At 38.5% G+C, this 22,134-nt stretch overlaps 1 protein-coding gene across 4 annotated transcripts in view; it reads right to left on the bottom strand.

Moving 5' to 3' along the window:
- LOC108263859 (kinase non-catalytic C-lobe domain-containing protein 1) overlaps positions 1-18,538 on the bottom strand; it is a 48,455-nt gene extending 29,917 nt beyond the window's left edge. For 2 of the 4 annotated variants that reach the window (XM_017465058.3, XM_053679794.1), the window contains exons 1-8: positions 18,083-18,536; positions 12,804-13,002; positions 8,289-8,347; positions 6,815-6,961; positions 4,550-4,667; positions 3,737-4,461; positions 3,489-3,603; positions 2,423-2,494 (exon numbers count right to left, since the gene is read on the bottom strand). In XM_017465058.3, coding sequence (XP_017320547.1) covers positions 2,423-2,494; positions 3,489-3,603; positions 3,737-4,461; positions 4,550-4,667; positions 6,815-6,961; positions 8,289-8,347; positions 12,804-13,002; positions 18,083-18,187 — 1,540 coding nt within the window. In that variant the 5' untranslated portion in view covers positions 18,188-18,536. Of the gene's footprint in view, positions 1-2,422; positions 2,495-3,488; positions 3,604-3,736; positions 4,462-4,549; positions 4,668-6,814; positions 6,962-8,288; positions 8,348-12,803; positions 13,003-18,082 lie in introns of all 4 variants that reach the window. The other 2 variants (XM_053679795.1, XM_053679793.1) reach the window with 2 other exon arrangements.
- Between the last annotated feature and the right edge of the window lie 3,596 nt (positions 18,539-22,134).

Below are 22,134 nucleotides of genomic sequence, written 5' to 3'. Positions count from 1 at the left end.
TAGATTAGAAATTGATTGTGTGTGTGTGTGTGGTTGTCTGAGAGTGAGAAAGAGAAAATCATGTATTTATTTATTTTTCACCCCAAGTTGTTGAGGCCCCACGGGCGCCCCCTGGCGGCCCCCACTTTGAAAACCACTGTGCTAGCTATCTGTCTAGTAATGGTAGAGCTAGCCTCGACACCAAACTGAACACTCGATAGGTTAAGACAACAGCTTAGTAACGTTAGGTAACGTTATCAAGATCATACTAGTACCAATTTTTGTGTACGTGACATCATGGAAAACTGGACAAACATAACCACATTGACTGACACTTCTTTCACCAGCCATGAAGCCCATTGTCAATGGCATTGAATCATATTTCCAGCGAAAAAGAAAGCGCCAGGAAGATGAAGAGGGCCAAAGAGCACCATGGGTAATGTTAATAGGGATGCCACGATGAGGAAATGTTCCCACCAGTTAATAAACTTATGACAACACCGGTCGTACCAGTAATAGTGGACATTTGTGAGTGTTTGCACTCACGGCCATGTACAGTTAGGCAGCAATGGGTCATATTCACACCAAATCGGGCATTGCAGCACCTTCCCTCAGGGTTAACAATCAGAAAATAATAATTTATTTCTCCCATCCACCGGCTTTCTCGCTACCACTGCTCACGCTCTTTATTCACTATCTAGCTCGCTCATCCACCGCTGCTCTCACTCTCTCTCTCACTCCGTGCTGTCAGCTCACTCTCTCATCTTTTTAAAATGAGTCGGGAAGCCGACAACAAGCCTGACTTTACTTTTAACGTTATCAAACAAAGAGAAATGTCTTCCCTGTGTCCTAGTAATGTTATGGTACTCATGGCAGGGTTGTACAGCTCTAATCAGTCTGATTGCTAAACTCTGCTGTGACTGCTGCTACAGACAGTCATGGAGCAGACAATTTGTTTATAATTGTAACATCCATCATCCAACTAAATATTGATAACACGCATAATATTTTACAAATTAGAATTTTTTTTATTTGATGTGGGTGCATCAATGGACCTGCTCCTGAAGCATACCCCTACAGATAGGCATTCGAAAAGTGTTTTCCAAGCCAAGGAAGATTAAATGTTCCAGCAAGCAATGCCAACTGTGCAATAGGCACATTTGAAAATGTATTCCATAATGTAAATAGCTATTTATCCATCCATCCATCCATCCAACTATCTTCTACCGCTTACTCCTTCTTCAGGGTCGCAGGGGAACCTGGAGCCTATCCCAGGCGGGGTACACCCTGAACAGGGTGCCAGTCCATCGCAGGGCACACTCACATACACATTCATACACTACGGACACTTTAGACACACCAATCAGCCTACCATGCAGGTCTTTGGACTGGGGGAGGAAACCAGAGTACCCGGAGGAAACACCCGCAGCATGGGGAGAACAAGCAAACTCCACACACACGGCCCCGGCGGGAATTGAACCCCAGACCCTGGAGGTGTAAGGCAAACGTGCTAACCACTAAGCTGCCGTGCTTAACAGCTATTTATTTTGAAAGTTATTTATTTTGAAATGTTCATCAAGAATCAGTCTGTGTTTTATTCTTTAATATATTATGAAAATGGAAAATGTATTTTAATTTGTAGTTATTTCTGTCTTAATAGTTATTTATGTTGACATATAAATAGTTATTTATCGTGAGTAGTTATTCATTTGCAATAAATAGTTTATTCACAAACCTTTGTTTGATTAGTTTATTACTGAACCCACACCGTCACACGCCGCGCCAACCACCACCAAAAGTAAATTTTCAACCTGTGGGAAACACTGCTATCTGAGCTTCAATATTCCTTAGCATTTTATTGGTCATTACACAATCATGTAAAGCAATTATCATTAAAATGACCTATCCATACCAATAGGAAACCATTATTATGTTTGGTAGTTGGCACTGTAGTCACTATAAGTCAAATGCATCCTTTGATTTTGTTTCCCAAATACAACACACCCAATTTTTGTGTTGAGAATGGATAACCACGGTGCTGATTCATTTAAGTACATGTTTTTGTCCCTCAGTTTTATATTACTTTTATGGGTACAGCTGTACATTTTGATGAACCTTGTACTTGACATAACTACTTAATTTCAAGACCCTTTTCAGCTTTTGTGAGTGATGCACCAATTCTCCAGCAATGTGATGTGGTTTTGCTTTGAATACACATATGACATCTCAAAGTGCAGATTGGTTGATCCTGTCTGAAGTGGACACATTACTAATTTTCAACAGAACATAATGAATATAATGACTGGAGTAGTCTCTGTAATTGTAAATTATTTGCAATTCACATATCAAATTCAAATATAAATGTAATTAACTTTTCATTATTTCATCCATCCAAGTATATTTGCATGCGCAGTGTTCATCAGTGTGTTGTGAACAGAAGTACCTGTGTTTTTAGGCATAAGGAACAGCAACTCTCCATCACAGCCCACATACACAGAGTCCAGGCACAGGTAAGCTTTCAAAACACATTAAAAAAATTTTTTTAAAAAAGCATTTCACATAAACTCACACGGTTTGCTACTTTCTGGTGTTCTTTTCAGTTCTGCAAGAAATTCTGTGAATAATTGCCACAGTATAATGTGATACCACGATAATTTATCCTAAACCTTAATGAATTATTCCACACAAAGAAATGCTTAATAGCTTGTCACCTTTCGATTAGACTGCCCTAGTTAGACAATATTTGTCACAGCTTCAACAAACTAGCTCTGTTACTCTTCTATAAATAGCATAGGCCAGCTATGGAATGTATGCAGCTTCATGTATTAAGATATAAATATTTATGGCACTGAAACCAGCTGATATTTTGTTTAACAGTGAGATGATTATTAGTGCAGCAATTCTGAGACACTTCACACCTTGGGTTTAGAGCACCTACTCCACCCACTAGTACTTTTTGGGGGATGTCCCAGAGAAAACTGAAGAACCCTGAGGAAACCCACAGTGGCATAGGGAGAAGTGGACCACCATGCCACACTTTATTAGAAATAGTTCTATGCATTACAATAATCAAGTTGCCAGCAATAATTGGAAATGTGGAAATAATATTCCACAATAATATTTTTATGCTGGGGAGGCATTGTTGTGCAGTGGTTAGCATTGCCATTTCAAGTCCAGGACCCCATGTTATGTCCACATGGGTTTCCTTGGTTTCTCCAATTTCCTTCCACCTCTCAAATATTCATGTTAAATTACATGTCAAATTACAAGCTAATTCATATAAGTAGATTGGTTAAGATAAATAACTGATAGGTATGAATATGTTGTCTGTTGTGCCCTGTGATGAACTACTGTCCCAACCAGGGTGTAGCAATGCTTCATGCCGAGTGTTCCTGGCATAGGCTCTGAAAGCGAATAAGTGTAAGTGAAATGTTTTCATGCTCAACATTACTTGGTTGGGCCTTTAATTCCAGGAGGCACTGTACATCTTTTCCCTGTATAGGACTGACCTGGGAAATCAGTGTAGGTTTGCAGTGTGGACAGGCAGGTGTAACACAGGGCCCACAACTCATTCACAGACAGTGGCTGTGTACAGTGTGACAGCAGTTCCCGCAGAGAGACCCACTGCAAATAAAAGCCAAAGCAGCATTTATCCAAACGTGCAATAATAAAATGCTCAGCACTTAATCTGACAAACCACAAAGGAGAGGAAAGAATAGTCTCTTTATAAAATACAGACTCTGAAGCTACATCTTACCTCATCCTGAGATTCTGCATTGAGGCACAGCATGCTTTTGGCCATATGGTTAGAACAGCACAGATTACTATTCTTTATCTCCTCCTCTACACATGTGGAGAGCACAGGGGCTTCGTCCCTTACAACTTCACTTTGACCTGTGTAATCTGGAGCTGCATCTATGCTGACATGAGTAGGGGTGCCATTACTTATTCTATTTACAGTTTCTATAGAGTGGCTGAGAACCTCCTCTGTTCCACCTGCATCTTCATCCTGTGCAGACATTTTGTGTGTTTCCTTCAGCATATGGTCCTCCCATTGCATCATCATACTCTCTTCTCCTCCAATCTCTGACAAGTCTGCTACCATCATGCTCAGGTTTGTGTGTGATGGAGATGAGAACACAGGGGGGTTGTTGGAGTCAGGAATGGAGCAGGAGCGGTTCAGGGCACTCCGTGATCTCCTCCACCTCACCTCTTGGTTCATCTTAAGAACAGGGGAGCCATTCTGAGATGGGTATGAGTTCACATCTCGGAGAGACATTGGACCTCCGTGATATCCATCCACGCTTCCAGAACGGAATGAACCATTGCAGACTCTTCGCCTTTGTTTAACCAGATGTTCATCATCTTCATGAGAATCTGAAGAATAATGTCTTGACATGCGCTGGTCATATGTATGATTCTCAACCGAGCTTGTCCATGAGCCTTTATATGCCATAAAGTGATATGATTTGTCCCATTCATCTATGAATGAAATAAAAAAATTGATTTCACTGTTAAGACAATAGCAACAGTAGAAGCTTTACAGTATGAGAGAAGAGGACAGTAAAACCTTGGAAAGGTGCAACCGATTCTATGGACAGCACTCTTCTTCCGATGGCTGAGAGCTTTCGACACACTGCTCTGGATGTAGTGTCTGTGATTTTGGCTTCTGCTAGAGATAGGATGACCTGTGACAAAAGACAATTTAACACTAAGACGTATGGCACAACGGTGCATACCATATTGAATTAATAAAGCAAAAACATTATAGTTGAGACGGAGAGATCCAAGTGATCCATTTGAAAATTCATTTGAGATCCATGTACACAGGATATAAGGCAACTAGATTCTCATCAAACAGGGAGAAAAATTAGAACAAGATTTTGAAAGGTTTGCTAGTCTTTGCAATAAATAGCTTTTTGTTACTTTTCTATATATTATTTCTCTGAAATTGCACAAGAATAATTGCAAGACTTTTCAATAACCAGGTTTAACACACTGTCATATTCGCCCTGATTTTGTCCCAATTTACCCCTCATCCTCTGTGCACCGTTGCTCCCTTTTTCCACCCCACTTTCTTTATATGGCTAATGTTTCCTGTTCTCATTACCCCCGTTGTCATGGCAGTTATTCAGTCTGATCTGTTGTTCTCTAGTTTATTTACTTACGCCTGTCTGGTTTGTCCATTTAAAAGCTTTTGTGTTTCCATAGTGCCTTTCTGGTCTATTTCTCTAGTGGTTTCTCTTGTATTCTATTAGTTATTTTTTGGTTTTGATCCTTGCCTAGAAAGAATCCTAATAAACAAGTTTTAAATATGCACTTATGTCTTACATATCTGTATATCTCTTTCAGGCATCTGTATCTTACACAGATTTACAGTTTCACTAGATCATCTAAGAAAAAGAATTCTGCTCTATTTTGCCTTTCATTGCTTCATGGGTAATGGCATGTGAGATATAAATATGTTCAAGTGGCTTTGTTCTTTTTGAAAGAAATCTGAATAGACAAGATCTGGCTATATGGTATATAGAAAGCATTACAGTGTGATTTGTGCTGAAAAGTGCTTGATCCCAAGGTCATATGAAAAACATTGCTGTCTTTCAGCACACCATTAACAGAAATATTTTCTGTTCACAGTAAAGCTCTCTCATTTGAGAGCACTGCAGGTGAAACATCAGAAAGTGCTTGAACAGGGAAATATGCTATGATGTTTTTTTCGTCTAAGTGCATATAATATGAGATACAGTGATTGCCTGTTTCCTGTTACTTTTGCATTCATCATAGGATTATTCTCCTGTTTACTCTTAAGGTTCTGCTTAAACCAGCACATAAACCAGCTTCACCATTTGAAATATAAGCTACAATGTGACGTCTACACTAAATCATACATTGAGAGTAGTCAATTATAAACTAGTGCTGTAAGATTGACTCATTCATCTTTAGTAACTGCTTTGTCCTGTTTATGGATCTATTGGATTCTGGGTAGATCCCAGGAACACTTTTAAGGTGCACAATAACTTCTAATGGCTAACTCATCAGTAAATGAATATACCGAAAAGTGGGTTTTCAAACAGAGTGGCACTGAGGGGCACCAAGGGTGCCATATTAAAGTTTCCATGTATGTGGAAGGGTGCAGATCTTTCTTTCCTCCGTGTGTGTTACTTTGCAAAAGATGTGGAGGTCATGTGCATTAGAGGAAGTGCATGTTTGCCTCACCCTCCCTGGTTAGTATTTGTTATATGATAGGGGAGAGTTAGCTTGTGGGTGGGAATTTTAAAGACCAATTTGGGGGGAAAAAATAATAGATGTTATTAAACATTTTCATAGTTAAATGAAAGCCAGTGAAAGACGATTCATAGCCATCATGCTCCTACTCAATGAGTTATTTGAAATGTCTGAATGGGGGTAGGTGCAGAAGGCCACAGTGACATTTTCTATCTACAAAGTGGGCAATAGACTAAAAAGGTTTAAAAACCTACAAAAAAAGGGAAAACTAAAAGTGTTAACAGATTTTTATAGTGGATGCTGCACTACTGGGTATATCTAAGTGGCACAAAATAAGGAAGTTTAGAGTTAGGGTCATCCATGTTGAAACTATGTTGTTTGGTGCAGCTGTTTATATTTTAGTCATTCATAATATCTAACATATTCACAATATACATCTGTATTAGGCTATGTTCAAAAGTTCAACTTGTGCAAATGGGTGCAGTATTATACCTGATGTATTATGCCGTTAAGGATAAATAATTTATTTCCAATACAATAACAAAATATTTGAAAAAGTGAATAGCAAAATACCATGTGAAATGTGAAAACAGTTGTCAACTTTCCAAACCTGTGGGCAAGGCCGGTCTCCTGGCTTTTCCTCTTGCATTTGTTCAAGCAACCTGCAGGTATCGACCCCCAACACCGCTTCTGTCTCAGGTTCTATATCATAACCCAGAGCAGCTGAAAGTGTGGAGCCAAGGGAGAAAACATGACCCTAAAAACGAGGAAAAGAAAAAGAGGTTAATGAAAAGATGACAGCAACAAAATCTAAAAAGAAGGAAAAAGGAACTGTACAGAGCTCTTTGTCCAAGTGTTGTCATCAGTTATAGAAAAGCAGGTTGTGCCAAGTAATAATAATGATAGTGCTACTGACCTCTTACCATTACCTGCAGAAACAGGTTTCTTGTTTAAAATAATTTACCTTGAAATCATTATTTTTGTCCAATTAATCACTGTTATTGTCCAGATACTGATATCAGTTCCAAATTCAAAAGTGTGAAACTTAGTCATGCCTGCATGAAACTGGACCACCCACACACAATTCTGTTTTGGTTATGTCATCCTGCTATTCCTAAAGCCATTAAGTAGTGAGGACAGACAAATACAGATGAAAGTCAATAGTGTCATCCATTTTCCTGCCTGCAGCCAGACCAGGCAGTATCTATCATCTGTGGCAGGTCATGCACTCTCTCATCTAGGCTAACAAATGATCCCTTATCTACATCCTCTGCTCAACCAGTACATCATACACGATTTCACAATTTCACGATCGCATGTATCCATGTCAAGAGGACCACTCTTTTGAAGCAATATTGCTATGTGAAAAGGTCTGAATAAAACAGATATTTGCATTGTTGTATAAAGGAGGGCAGACTGTGTTCACAATCCATAACAGACGTAACAAATGAGTTCCTACAGCAGGGTCCAAAAGTCTGAGACCACTAGGGAAAATGCTTTTTCAATTTAACACAAAGGTTTTCATTACAGATGATATTATAACCTCAACAACTTGTGTGAAAAGTAAAATCTTAAAAATATTTACATGGGGGCTCATGGAAAATCTGACCTCCTGTACTAAGGAGCTAACATGGTCAATATCACAAATTGTCTTACATTTAAATAGTGATCAAGAAATTGTGCAAATATTGCACATTTACTTTTTTGTTTAAGTTTTAGTATTTTCTGTTTATATCTGGTTTCTTTCTAGTTTTTAATATAAAAAATCCCAGATTTTCATGTGGTCTCAGACATTTGGACCCCATTGTAGATAATTTACTCAACAATGTCTTGTGTGTGGTTCTTGTCTTTTTGTTACACCAATAAGTTGTTGTATATGGCACTGGCTGCATGCCAAACACCAAATGCCATGCATCCATAGTCAAATATCAAAAGTGTGTACAGTATAATGTAATGACAATGTAGAGATACATAAATAGTTTGTGAGGCAATCCTAGCTAATTCCCCTAGTCATAATGCTCTTGTTAAACCAGAATGCAAACCCACAACAGTTTAGTATCAATGTTAGGATATACACAGTTCACCTCAAATGTGTTCCCAGTCTTGTCAAACTCTGGAGGTACAAAGGAGCCTTCAGGGTCATCTGAGAGAAAATGGTGAGAAAAATCAACCATTTTTAATTTTTGCGAAAATTAAAACAAAAAATAAAAAAAAATAAAAAATAAAACAAACATTTTTCTAGCAAAAAACTGCCTTAATTTATCTAATGAATATTAGTTAAACAGTGTTATTAATGAATAACAGTCATGTGCAAAAAAAAAGGTATTAAAATAATTTAACAGAAATCATCCAGACACTTTCACCTGAAAGTAATACGGTGAGATAAAAACAAAAAGTTTTAAGTCCATGTAAATTACAGATGACTTTCATATTTTGCTCTCCTATCTACAGTGGTGCTTGAAAGTTTGTGAACTCTTTAGAATTTTCTATATTTCTGCATAAATATGAACTAAATAATCATCAGATTTTCATACAAGTCCAAAGTAGATAAAGAGAACCCAATTAAACAAATGAGACTAAAATTTTATACGTGGTCATTTATTTATTGAGGAAAATTATCCAATATTACAAATCTGTGACTGGTAAAAGTATATGAACCTTTGCTTTCAGTATCTGGTGTGACCCCCTTGTACAGTAATAACTGCAACTAAACGTCAGTCCAGCACATCGGGTTGGAGGAATTTTAGCCCATCCCTCAGTACAAAACAGCTTAAACTCTGGGATGTTGTTGGGTTTCCTCACATGAACTGTTGCTTCAGGTCCTTCCACAACATTTCTATTGGATTAAGGTCAGGACTTTGACTTGGCCGTTCCAGAACATTAACTTTAGTCTTCTTAAACCATTCTTTGGTAGACTTGTATGCTTAGGATCACTGTCTTGGTGCATGACTCACTTTCTCTTGAGATTCCGATCACAAACAGATGTCCTGACATTTTCCTTTAGTATTCGCTTATATAATTCAGAATTTATTGTTCCATCAATGATGGCAAACGGTATTGGCCCAGATGCAGCAAAACAGGCCCAAACCATGATATAATTATAATTCACAGATGGGATAAGGTCCTTATGCTGGAATGCCATGTTTTCATTTCTCCAAACATAACACTTCTCATTTAAACCAAAAAGGTTATATTTTGGTCTTATGTGTCCACAAAACATTTTCCCAATAGCCTTCTGGCTTGCCTACATGATCTTTGAACTGCAGATGGACAGCAATGTTCTTTTTGGAGAGCAGTGACTTTCTCCTTGCAAGCCTGCCATGTACACCATTGTTGGTCAATGTTCTCCTGATGGTGGACTCATGAACATTAACATTAGCCAGTGTGAGAGGCCTTTAGTTGCTTAGAATTTACCCTGGGTTCCTTTGTGACCTCACAGACTATTACACATCTTGCTCTTGGAGTTGTCTTTTTTGGTCAACCACTCCTGAGGAGGGTAACAATGGTCTTGTATTTCCTCCACTAGTAAACAATCTGTCTGATTGTGGATTGGTGGAGTCCAAACTCTTTAGAGATGGTTTTGTAATCTTTTTCAGCCTGATGAGCATCAACAACCCTTTTTCTGAGGTCCTCAGAAATCTCCTTTCTCCATGGCATGAAACACTTCCACAAACATGTGATGTGAAGATCAGACTTTGATAGCTCCCTCTTCTTTAAATAAAACAAGGCACTCACTCACTCACACCTGATTGTCATCCCTTTGATTTAGTCCAAGAGGTTCACATACTTTTGTCACTCACAGATATGTAATATTGGATAATTTTCTTCAATAAATAAATGATCAAGTATAATATTCTTGTCGCATTTGTTTAATTTGGTTCTCTTTGTCAACTTTTAGGACTTGTGTGAAAATCTAATGAAGTTTTAGGTCATATTTATGCAGACAGATAGAAAATACTAAAGGATTCACAAACTTTCAAGCACCTCTGTATGTAAAACAAGGTCCATGAAAATTAAGGTTAAGGGTGCTTTCAAAATACATTTCACAATTCCATTACTGTAAAATAACCTGGGTTGATGGGACCTGTCAAACTATACACCATTGCTAAGTAGTTCTAAGTAGAACAGGAGGGTTAATTTCCTTCAAGTAGTAATCCAGGTACACAGTGTTATTTTCTAAGACACAAGCACAGGATGCTGTGGATCTTGCCACAGAATCGCCTCTTCTAAGTAGGCCAAAGATGCTGAGGGTCCCCAGCCTCCTCCAGACTGTTCTGCAGAGTTGGAGGAGTTTTATAGGTCAGAGTCCTTTCTGCTCGCTATCCTTTGTGCACTGAATTACATATTCTCAACTATGAATGATATACAGAATGCAAACAGCAGGGAGTTTTCACTGGCCACAGAATACAATTACATCAAAGGAAAATGGAGGGTTTGATTTCTAGTAAGATGAGGTTCTAGTTGTATATCCTTCGCCCAGTGCCAGACTGGTTAATTGGAAGAACCGAGAGAATACCCAGTGGGCTGTGGGTTGATGATGCAATAAATGTCATGTTATCATTATAACTTATAACTACTTGTTGCAGTATAGGCTTCTCTGAGACACATACTCAAACACACACACACACACACAGACACACACACACACACACACACACAGGACAAATGACAAAATGTACAAATTTACAGTTAAACCAGAGATCCCTCTTAGCCTTTAATCAATATTGACAGCAAAAAAAGAAAAGGAGGAGTGGAAAAGGCCAGATTAAAGAATGTGTCAGATTAAATGTGTCAAATTTACAGACTTGTTTGCAACAGCAACAAGCCAAGATGATAGTGATGCAGCTTCTGAGACAGATATATATGGCGCATACAGTGTAGTATTGCATAATACACGCTAATCTAGCAAGGACTGTCTAGCAATCATGCCTGTGCAAATTAGATAAATGCAAATTACCTACAGCGAAAAAGTCACAGTAGACACCCTACTCTTTGAATCATGAGAAGCTTACAGCTTGACAAGCTACAATATCTAAGTAGCCCACCTTTCCTTCATCTTCAATCTAATTTCAGTTTAGTGCTTAGTAATGTAATTTTAGCATCAAGGAATTTTCACAGTATATCTGCGATATTTATGAATGACTGATTTGTTATGTGGCCATCTAAGTGTGAAAGATATTTCATATTTTTATCTTGGAGAAGCCCTATTCATATTTGTATTACTAGTGGCCTACTGTGTATGTCTATTCAAAGAGTAGTAAATGTCAAACAGCTCAGTTGAAAGGAAATATAATGCAAATAAAGTAAGAGTGCCTGTTTATGCACAAAAATTAAAGCCAGAAAAGTCAAAATATATTTTTGATAATGTATTCATTTGAAATTAGCTATAGTGTTTTATTAGGCCTGTACATTTTTTGCATATATTTATTTAATTTGTACGGGTGCCTACTGTGAAATATATTTGAAAATAAATAGTCAAAAGTCAAAAGTGTGTCACTGTGGACATCCCAATTGAGTGTGTGGGCTGCTCAGATAACATTCCCGGGCTGAAAAACAGTCTCACTTCGGCCCTGCCTGCAACAAAGATGAACAATCATAATGTATTTGGCAAAATAGTGTATTTTTATGGATTTTTATGGACAAAACCTTTTGAATTCTAGGAAATGAACCATGTAAAACAAGGTTTTGGTTCCAATATGATTCACCCAATATAGATGTGAATAACCTAACCATCTGCACTGTAACCTTATAGTATTTGTTGCACTTCATATCCAGTATGATAGAGTAATAAAACAATAGTGTCACTGTCCAAATGTGACCAATAATTAGGGCATATATTAGGATGTGAATTAGGAAGTAGGACATCTGTGGCTCTGCTCACTCTTTGAGTGCTTTGTCCTATGGCTGCACAATTTGTTCATTCATAAGCCATGTTTCCACTACAGGATCATTTTCAGCTAAAGAAATTTAACTGAACTTTTATACATGGCCAATTTTAGTTCCTGATCTTGCTTATCAGTAAAATATAAGCTTTATAGAACACGAGTTTAACTGACAAGCAATTACTAAAACTTATTTTATATTAGAGCCAGCATTGGATGGCTGGAAATGTAGAATACATTCCATGACCATTATATTTTTAGACAAGTGGCAAGTTCAATACTCAATACTACATGGATAATCCTGACCTTAGAGATTCAGATTTAGTTTTAACCCTAACATCTAGGTTCTGATCGTCAAATCTTCCTGAAGACCCTGTTTATCTGGACTGGGTGGACACTTGCACATTTTATCACAAACACAGTTGCTTCCAGCTCAACTCAAGCAGCAATTCAAGACAGAATGATTAATATATAACCTTTAATAGTGTACACTTTAAAACTGCAACTCATGTAAATTGTATTGTTCTTTCAAACATTATAGAACAGCCTCTTGGCTTTGTAGAGAATAAATTGCAAGGAAAACAATTTAGAAGACACCTCCTAAGTCTAGTTCATCAAAACTAGGCCCTTTACAACCAAACAAAACTGCTGACAGTGAAATTAATTACAGAGAGTTAGTTACATACACACAGAGAGGTGAAGGTGAAGATTACTGACCACTGAGCTGTTCCATGAAGCACACGTTTCCATGAGCGTTGAAGGCCAGAGTGTCTGGTGTAATACAGAGAGTGTAAAAAAGAGGAGAGCAGGAAATGCTCTGCAGTGAGCGCACACATTCTGCACACACTGCCCACACCTCCTGTTCAGACAGACAGCTGTCTCTCAGACACAGTATATCTGCCAAAGACACATTCTCCTGAGGAGAGAGAATTACATTATTATGAAAGATGTTACATGATTATTTATTAATTAAAATCATTTATTGTTGGGCAACTTATTGAGCTTTATGAGAGTTTAACACTGCTTTTCATATTTTTATAAGCAGGATTCTTAAAGACCAGACATTTTTCAAAGTTGGGCTAAAGCCTAACACCTTAAACCTCTCTCCATTTGGATTATATATAAAATGTGTTTCTTTTCATTACTGTCAGTCATCCTGTTTAACCACTTTTGACCTTCTCTGTTGACAGTATTTCTAAGACATTGAGCCTGCTCATCTCAAGCATTTACTGTGTATTAAATCACTCTAATGTCAGTGTGGTTGCTGGTTCTAGGATATAAATGGAGTATTATTCAGACTGCTGCCCTTAGTGATGAGAGTTCAGCTGGATTATTTCTAGATGTGAAAGACAGCATTCAAGACCATAAGACGTATGATGTCATCTCTAAATCGGACCTAGTTGTGTAACTCATATACAGCGCATTCAGCATTCATTCCCCTTGACCTTTCCTTGTTACTTTCAGTTTCAATAATTTTTTTCTCAGAAATCAACAAAGCACTTCAAAATGAAAAAGCAACAGTTATAACACAGTTTTGTCAGTTAATGAAAACAGAACATACAAACATCTTTATATGCTTTAGGGGTGCAACAATTATTTTTCGATTAATCGATTAATCGGTTGGGGTGGGGCAAACTTTCAGTACCATTTTTTTTGTTTATTTAAAATAAAACCCACAAACAGTGTTACAAATATAAATTCAGACTAAACTTTACACAACTCTTTGTACAAAACAGAAAAGAACCCAATACACACAGACACACCAGAATATATATTATTAATTTAGGACTGTAGTTTAATTCTGTGCTTTTTGTGCATCCATAAAAAATAATGAATAAATACTTATATACACAATATAAATAAATATAAATTTAACTACAGTCCTAAATTAATAATAAAAACTCACTTTCACTGCACCTTGTGGTTTCTGTTACTCGCTGCCTTTAGACATTTTATTCTACTTGTGTTTACTTTTGATCAGTGTTTTAATTATACATTACAGATCGGACTCGCGCTCCTATTGCGCGTATGCACAGAGCGTGATCAGCAACGCGGCCTCGTTACTAACACATCACTTGCTTTATAATAAACAACAGAATTTACATTGCAAGCGTGCAAATACAGCATATAATGACAATACACTTGAATTAAACTAAACCTTTTAAGCAACTCGCACTACTTTCCCCTGCCCCTTGCACACAGTGGAGCATTTTGGATAAACGTAACTTTGCGCTCGTGCAGCACTGTTTGATCTCCGCGGTGTTTAATATAAAATGCTCCCCTGCCTTTCTGACTTTCTTCCTCAGTCACATGACGATTTCGCCTTCGTCTGTTGGTGACCGAGGTCATATTGGGAATAAAAGGTAACGCTGACAAAAAGTAAACTGAATAAAGTCATTATCGGTGACTCGGGTGTCTGCTAATGCTAGCACGCGTATGACGTCATGGGCAGTCGCCTAGGAAGCGGCTTATACTTCCGGTTAGTAAAAAAAAAAACGCTAGTGTTATATTTGAGATGATATTACCTTTCTAAAATCCACACACTAGATGGTAGTGCAGAGTGCATAGTGTAAGTCTACAGTACTTCATTTGGGACACAACTTTAGTATTTACTCTCCGAAGCGTTTTCTGAACAGAAGTAACGTAATGAGTAAGTCTCCCCCGTGCCGCGCGCAGACCAACAAATCGATAATCGTTGACAACGATTTTCATAATCGATTATTATCGATTTTTAACGATTAGTTGTTGCAGCTCTAATATGCTTCTCTCCGTTTTAGGTACGATGACACCCCTTCCGGCTCTTCCATAATGGGGGAGTCGCGATGCAAGCTCCAAATCTGATGGCGAGCCGGACCCGGAAAACAGAAAATGTGTCCATCCCCTCCCCGCAAAACCACCTTGACACATTTCCTGAATTCTCTCTCACTCATACTTTTCTCTTTTTTCTTTCTTTCTTTCTTTCTTTCTTTTTTTTAAGTACAGAATGGTAAAGAGATTTTTCTTTCTTTTTTTATTTGAAAAGATAAAGAGGAAATGAAAATTCTTTTGCAAGCGTTACACAAATGACAGACCTGCAGTCTCGCTGAAGATAATAAGGCTAACAGCGTGGTTCACAGATGGGATTTTATATCACAGGACGCATTTAATTGCCACGTCACCTGATCAAGGTCTATAAACAGGCATGATGTTACACAAGCTTCAGATGCTGGTCACATGTGAGGGAACTTCCTACAGCGTGAACCTTATGCAACGTTGAGTTTCCTTTGAAAGGGAACAGGTATTGTCTCTAAATACAGGAAAAGCAGAACTAAACTGAGAAACACTTTGATTCAAAGCCTTGTTTCTGTTGAATCTCACATCATACAACTTTAACTGAGTAGAAACCTTTGTTCTAAATCTCTAGTTCCTCAAATAGATTTTTTTCCAAATACACAAAATGTCTTGCTGTGATGATGTAATGTACTGTGAAAGAGCGGTTGTTTTTTTCACAGACATTCATTGTTCCATCAAGTTTGACTGGAAACTACTGTTCATTACAAAATACAGAAGTCTCAAGAGTTGTTTTGTGTGATTACATTAAAAATTAGCAGAATGTCAACATTCAAAAAAAAGTCCACAAAGCTCTTCCAAAGGACATGCATCCACTGGAGCATCTTCAAAGTGAAAAACACACTCTTACCCAGTTAGCACTGGGAGTAAACAGGCCAGACCCAGAAAGCTGCAGTATAAGACAGTGCAAGAAAGTGCTACAGCACAAGTGTACCCCATAAATAGGCAAACTCCCACGAGAACAGTGCAGAGAAGCACAGCCTCTCTCTCTCTCTCTTTCCCTCTCTGATAATTACACATTTCGGCCTAGATAAGTTTGCCTTTCCTTCGGATTTTGCATGCTTAAGTTTTGTACAGGTATGAGATGAGATCTTTCCAGCCATATCCATCATCCCATCATCTAAGGGTATACCTGTTTTAAAAAACTGGCATTATCCTCATATCTCCAGTCAAAAAGATAAAATAGGTAAAGTCATATATCAAACATGTTGTGGTTGATAGACTTTTACATTAAGTGGAAAAGTGTAAATTTTATTTATTTATTTATTGACTATTCCTTTATCTATTCCTTTAAAGAGATGCTCATCATATCGATTCTTCATGTTTGAATAACAGCTGTGCTTTTTGTTTTCTGTGGTACTTGAAGCAAAATATCCTTATGTGGACAGGTTATTATTATGTGCTTACATTCTTAGATACTTGTTGATGGCTTAACATTTTCTTCAGACAGTATTTATGTGCCTGACATTTCTATTTGACCAGAACTTTAGAAGGAATGAGACTGAAAGCTTCGCCTACATTGTATGACAGATTTTTTTCATTACCAGTCTTTATATGATAAACAGTAAGAGTGCACATACCGAATGATTAAAATGTTGTTAAACACAAACAAACATGTTTAAATGTGGTTTACCCTAGTTAAAATGGCAGAACTGTTTGTGGGACATCTTCTACTACTCCTCTGAAGCCTTACTTCTCTAACACTGTATAACAAATATTAGTGAGTGAAAGCCTCATACTAAAAATTAAAATGTTTGTGAGCTGATAGGATTCTTGGTTCAACCCAAACATTAGTATCAGGGACACTGGTCCATTACTGGAGTGCTCTATAGAATAAGATCCAAGTCATTTTGCACATTGCTGATAACACATGAGTCATAGTTAGAGATATGGCATATTAACACCACAAAACAGCGCGGATGCTTCTGCGTTAGAAGATAAGCTCCCGCCGCTCATGCTTCTTGATATAAATAGCAATCTAATGCAGATCCACAACCCCAAAATGTCAGTTATTTGCGTTTTTTATTTATTTAGACGTGTTTTCTTCGTTTACAGTGTTAACAGTATTTACGTCCTATACACAAACACTGCAAGAGGTCGTTCAAAGGTGCTAATTCAAGACTGCAGGGCTTAAGCCCTACCTCTTCTAGCCTGCAGATTAGTCTACCATTTCCATCTCTGATGTTTGTACATTATACCTATTCAAGTTAACACAGAGATCATTCAGGGCTGCAGGGATAATTCCATGTAGAGATATTTTTTAAACCAAATTTAGTAAGTATTAGGCATTATAACCCACACAGTTTAAGGAAGTGTCAATGCAACAAAAATAAATCATATGCTCTGCAAATGATCTAAGACATATTTAAGTATTGATTGCCTTTAGAGTTGTTCTCAAGTTCTCAAGCCCCCACTTCTTACAGAAGAAAAAATAGTTGAGGGGGGAAAAAAACTTAAAGGTTATTTGGATAGATAAGCGGTTCCCTACGCTTACTAACGGAGTTTGACCTGAAATATGACGGTATAAAGAAATACTGTATTGAAGGATTGAAGGATATATATATATATATATATATATATATATATATATATATATATATATATGTACATGTATGTATACATATATATATATATATATATAACATATATGGTTATAATGGGAATTGTATTGGTTTTTAGTAGAAACTGTAATGGTCTCTACTGGTAATGTCTTGCCTTCTATTGGTGACATGTTATGTCTAGTGGATACCATTAAGGATCAATAATAGTAATGGTTGTAATGTTTAACAGCTGAGGGCTTGTAATGGTATTTGCCATGGTACTGTCAATTTCAATGAAAATAATGCCATGTAGGGAATTTAGCTAAATTGAGTATAATAATTATATAGTTAATGGTTCTCTTAACATCTACCTGGAACCCTGCATAATATGAAACCACTGTGTTGAAGGATTCACTATAAAACCGTTAGCTTTCCACAGCGGGACAAACCAAAGAGCCACATATGGTTCTAGATTGGACCGTTTTCTTGTTTCTAATAGTGTACCCCATGTCTAATCCCCCTCCTTCAAGTACAGGTGAAATTGTTATTCTCTTCACATCATTAAGTAAGACAGGTATGTACTTCACGTAGGCTATTTTATTTAGTGTTCCTGTAAACATGTCTCACCTCATCTTCCAGCAGCGGGGGCAAAGCCTCAACTTTACCCCTCTCTTCCTCCTCTGCGTCTTCTTCACCTCCCAGAGCAGCTACACCGCCTCCAAACGTCTCCATCGTCCGCTTTGCTTTTATTAGCAGTTAAATCATGTTGGACAACACTGAAACAATTCTCTCAGGGGAAAAAAGGTTGGTGCTGGTGCTGCGTGACTCCTGGTAGTTGTTTTTTTTTTTTTTTTTTCAGCAGCCCTCCCGCAACGGAAACAGGACACAGCTCTGGCACCGTAGAGCCTGTCAGAGTAGCCCTGTATGTGTTTTAAGCCAAAAACAGAATAAATAACAGGAATAACCAGTGGCGTTTGTCCCGACTCGCTGCGGCTGTTAATAATGAGCTCACGGCAACAGGGCAGTTTGCTAACTCTGCTGTCATGGAAACGAGCGGCGCCGCGCGCCTCCACACAGCGAACGCACGCGGAAACCGGCATGCCAGATTGATGTTTATCACACATACACCAACTGAGTTGAGAAGTTTCCTTTGTTTTTTTTTTTGTTTGTTTGTTTTTTATCTGATCTGAAACACATTACCATTAAACATCCACCAAGTTCCATCTATCAGGGGAGGATTTAGTGATTTGGGGACCCTAGGCAAAATATATGAATGGGGCCTTCATTTCAGTGTTTTAACATCCATCCATCCATCCATCTACGACCGCTTACTCCTTTTCAGGATCGCGGGGGAACCTGGAGCCTGTCCCAGGATGCATCGGGCACAAGGCGGGGTACACCCTGGACAGGGTGCCAGTCCATCGCAGGGCACAATCACATACACACTCATACACCCATTCATACACTATGGACACTTTAGACACGCCAATTAGCCTACCATGCATGTCATTGGACTGGGGGAGGAAACCGGAGTACCCGGAGGGAACCCCCGCAGCACGGGGAGAACATGCAAACTCCACACGCACACGGCCCTGGTGGGAAACGAACCCCGGACCCTGGAGGTGTGAGGCGAACCACTAAGCCACCGTGTTTTAACATTGATATAAAAATTTTCAGCATATGTTAATTAGCATTAGCATTTAGCATCTTAGTGGTTAGCACGTTCGCCTCACACCACCAGAGCTGGGGGTTCGATTCCTGCCACAGCCCTGTGTGTGTGGAGTTTGCATGTTCTCCCCATGCTGCAGGGCTTTCCGGGTACTCTGGTTTCCTCCCCAAGTGGTACCATTGGCACTGCTACCATTGGTGTGTGAGTGTGTGTGTGAATGGGTGAATGAGACACAGTGTAAAGCGCTTTGGATAAAAGCGCTATGTAAGAGCGCCATTTACCATTTACCAAGACAGGGCCTACAGAGATTTTAGCCCGATCTGGCAACCTTGTCTGGGCCCGCGCAGGCGCTGTGAGGCTCATCGTGAGCGGCGCTGACTTTGGAAATGACCGATAAATTATTGATGTTCCTCAGACATGACGCAGACGAAGCAAGTAGCTGACGTCATGGACCGCAAGCCATTGTGTATGCTGCACATGTTGAAAAAAAAGAACGAAAAAACACAACACTTATGTAAGTATGACCTATTCTATGGGTTGTGTGATGTGAGATTTGTAGCGCAGTAGTTGCAAGTGGCACAAAAGCACAGCAGAGCTGTAATTAAATGGGATCAGGGACCGCATCGCCTACAACCCAGATGCTATTATTTATACAGCAATAGTTTGTGTACATAGTGTCCAAGGTTTGTCTGTAAGCATAGAAACGCCAGAGATTTGGTGCATTAATAAAATGTACCACTTCTAAATAGGACTTTGAAAACAACAATTTAAGGTTTTTATGTCCAAAGCCAGGATTAACTCGTGTGACAACGAACTTATTATTTAATTTAAGCATCATAACGAAGATGGCACCCATTTTTGAAGAAAAAAAACAACAAAACAAAACAAAAAACCAACAACCCTGTAATCAAGAAAAATAGAAGGAGATTGGTGTAATTGGTGTCTTGCTCATCCACATAATGGTACAGGTTGCAATTTCAAATAATACCCATATAATTTTAAACCTGCCTTAGAATGGTGGTGCAACATATAGCGTCACTGCCTCACAGCTCCAGGGAACCTGAATTCATGTTGCTGGAATTTCTGTGCATATTCTCCCTGTGTGCATGTGGGTTTCCTCAGGGTTCACGGGTTTCCTATCACCTCCCATAAACGTGCTAGTAGGTGCATTGGATATGATGAATTGCCCCTAGGTGTGAGTGAGTGAATGAATGTATGCATGGACTGGCTTCCCAATCAAGGTGTTTTTCCACTTCACTCCCAGTATTCCTGGAATAGGTTCTGGATCCTCTGCAACCCTCACCAGGATAAAGCAGTTACTGAAAGTGAGTGAACAATATCTTAGAAAGGTTATGATTCCGAGTGGACATTTCAGTCTGGAAATCAGCCCTGACATCAGCTTGAACTGGTTTTCCCAGCTCTCTTTCTTGTAAAAAGCAACCCACGAGGCATAAGTAGTATCAGTAATGGAAGTAGGGTCAGTTATTATGGGTGAGGAAAGCTTGTCAGTGTTTTTATTGCAGTTTGCCTCACAGGCAGCAGAGGGCTCTAAAAATGTCAGACTGCTCTTAGAGCTTGAGTGTGTTAGATATCTCATGCTGATGTATTCTTTGAATTAACATTTGCCCTTAGTAAATGATTTTTTGGGATAATTCGGATGTAACATTAGATGTAAATGTCGTTCCTAGCAGGACGGCACAGGTATAGTAATGGGTTCTAATTAGCCGTCTGGTGATGGCTGACCTTGAGGTGTCTTTTTATGACACACACAAGTGACTAATTATGCAAATGATCACTGTGCACTAAAATAAGCAAAATGATTCTATTGAAACAGATATGATATTTCATAGCTGATCTCACACCTGGGATCAATTATCTAGACAAATTATATATAAAAAAATATTTTTACAACATTGGCAAATAATTCTAGACTGATGTAAAGACAAGGTATTTTATTGTATTTTGTATTAAGCTATGTAATTGTCTTCTACAGTAACACTTCTTTGAACACTGACTCACTTTGACAACACAGTTTTTCTCTTAGTTTGCCGTGTCAAGTAGTTTGATATGGCACAGGACACAGGGGATTACGACAGGAAGCTAACAGGACGGTCTGAGGGCATGGCTGCCATAGTGCTTAGTTAGCTTGTCTTTCTCCCACACTCCCTTTGTGACTGCAATGTAGTGGGGTTCAATGTAGAACATGCCAATTGAACAAGATGTTGCAAGATGATGACAGTCTGTCTGGTAGCATTTTATTTGGGAGAGTGAGACAGGGGTAACTAAGAAATATGAAGAGAAGAAACAATAAACAAAAATCCCTTCAGGCCATGCTACCAGACAGTGGGTTGATAATCTCATTAAAGATGAATCCAAATACTTTCAGTACAAATTTTTAAAAAATGCAAAAACTCTGTATCTGTAAGACATTAATTCCTCTTAAAAGTCATATTTAGCTAGTAATCCTGATCAAGCTTTATGTTCAATTATATACTTTGTAAAACTGCATTTAAACACAAGACTTTATTACACAGTCAGTTTTAAATCCATTCACTTTTTATTGTTCCTGCTGGGCCGAGCTCTCCCACAGCATTATCTGCTCAGTGTCTTCCACACTCCTACTGACTAGCCTGGTGCTAATCTATATTAACATGATAAAGAGTGTTTCCCTCTCTATACTATACACAATTAATTACTGAGCCTGCTACTCATATTACTCATATTCTCTGGAACTGGTCTTGCTTTCCCTCTGTTCAACCATCATTCTCCCTACTGTATTCTCCCTCAGTGCTTTTCTACATTCTCTGATTTCTCATTGAATAGTGGGTCAGTGGCTGCATACTGCTACCCTGTTTGGGTGGCTTTGCCTCACTATAACACACATTGTTCTCAGTATAGTCTAATGAGTTATCTGGGTTTCCACTAATATGCAGCTTTGAGGCTGGAATCATTTTTTCTCCATATAATGAACCTCACAAAACACCCAGTGATACACTATCACTCCTGCAGT

Source organism: Ictalurus punctatus, chromosome 3, assembly GCF_001660625.3.
Source record: "Ictalurus punctatus breed USDA103 chromosome 3, Coco_2.0, whole genome shotgun sequence".
Taxonomy (NCBI): Eukaryota; Metazoa; Chordata; class Actinopteri; order Siluriformes; family Ictaluridae; genus Ictalurus; species Ictalurus punctatus.
This window is presented reverse-complemented; position numbering and strand designations above follow the sequence as displayed.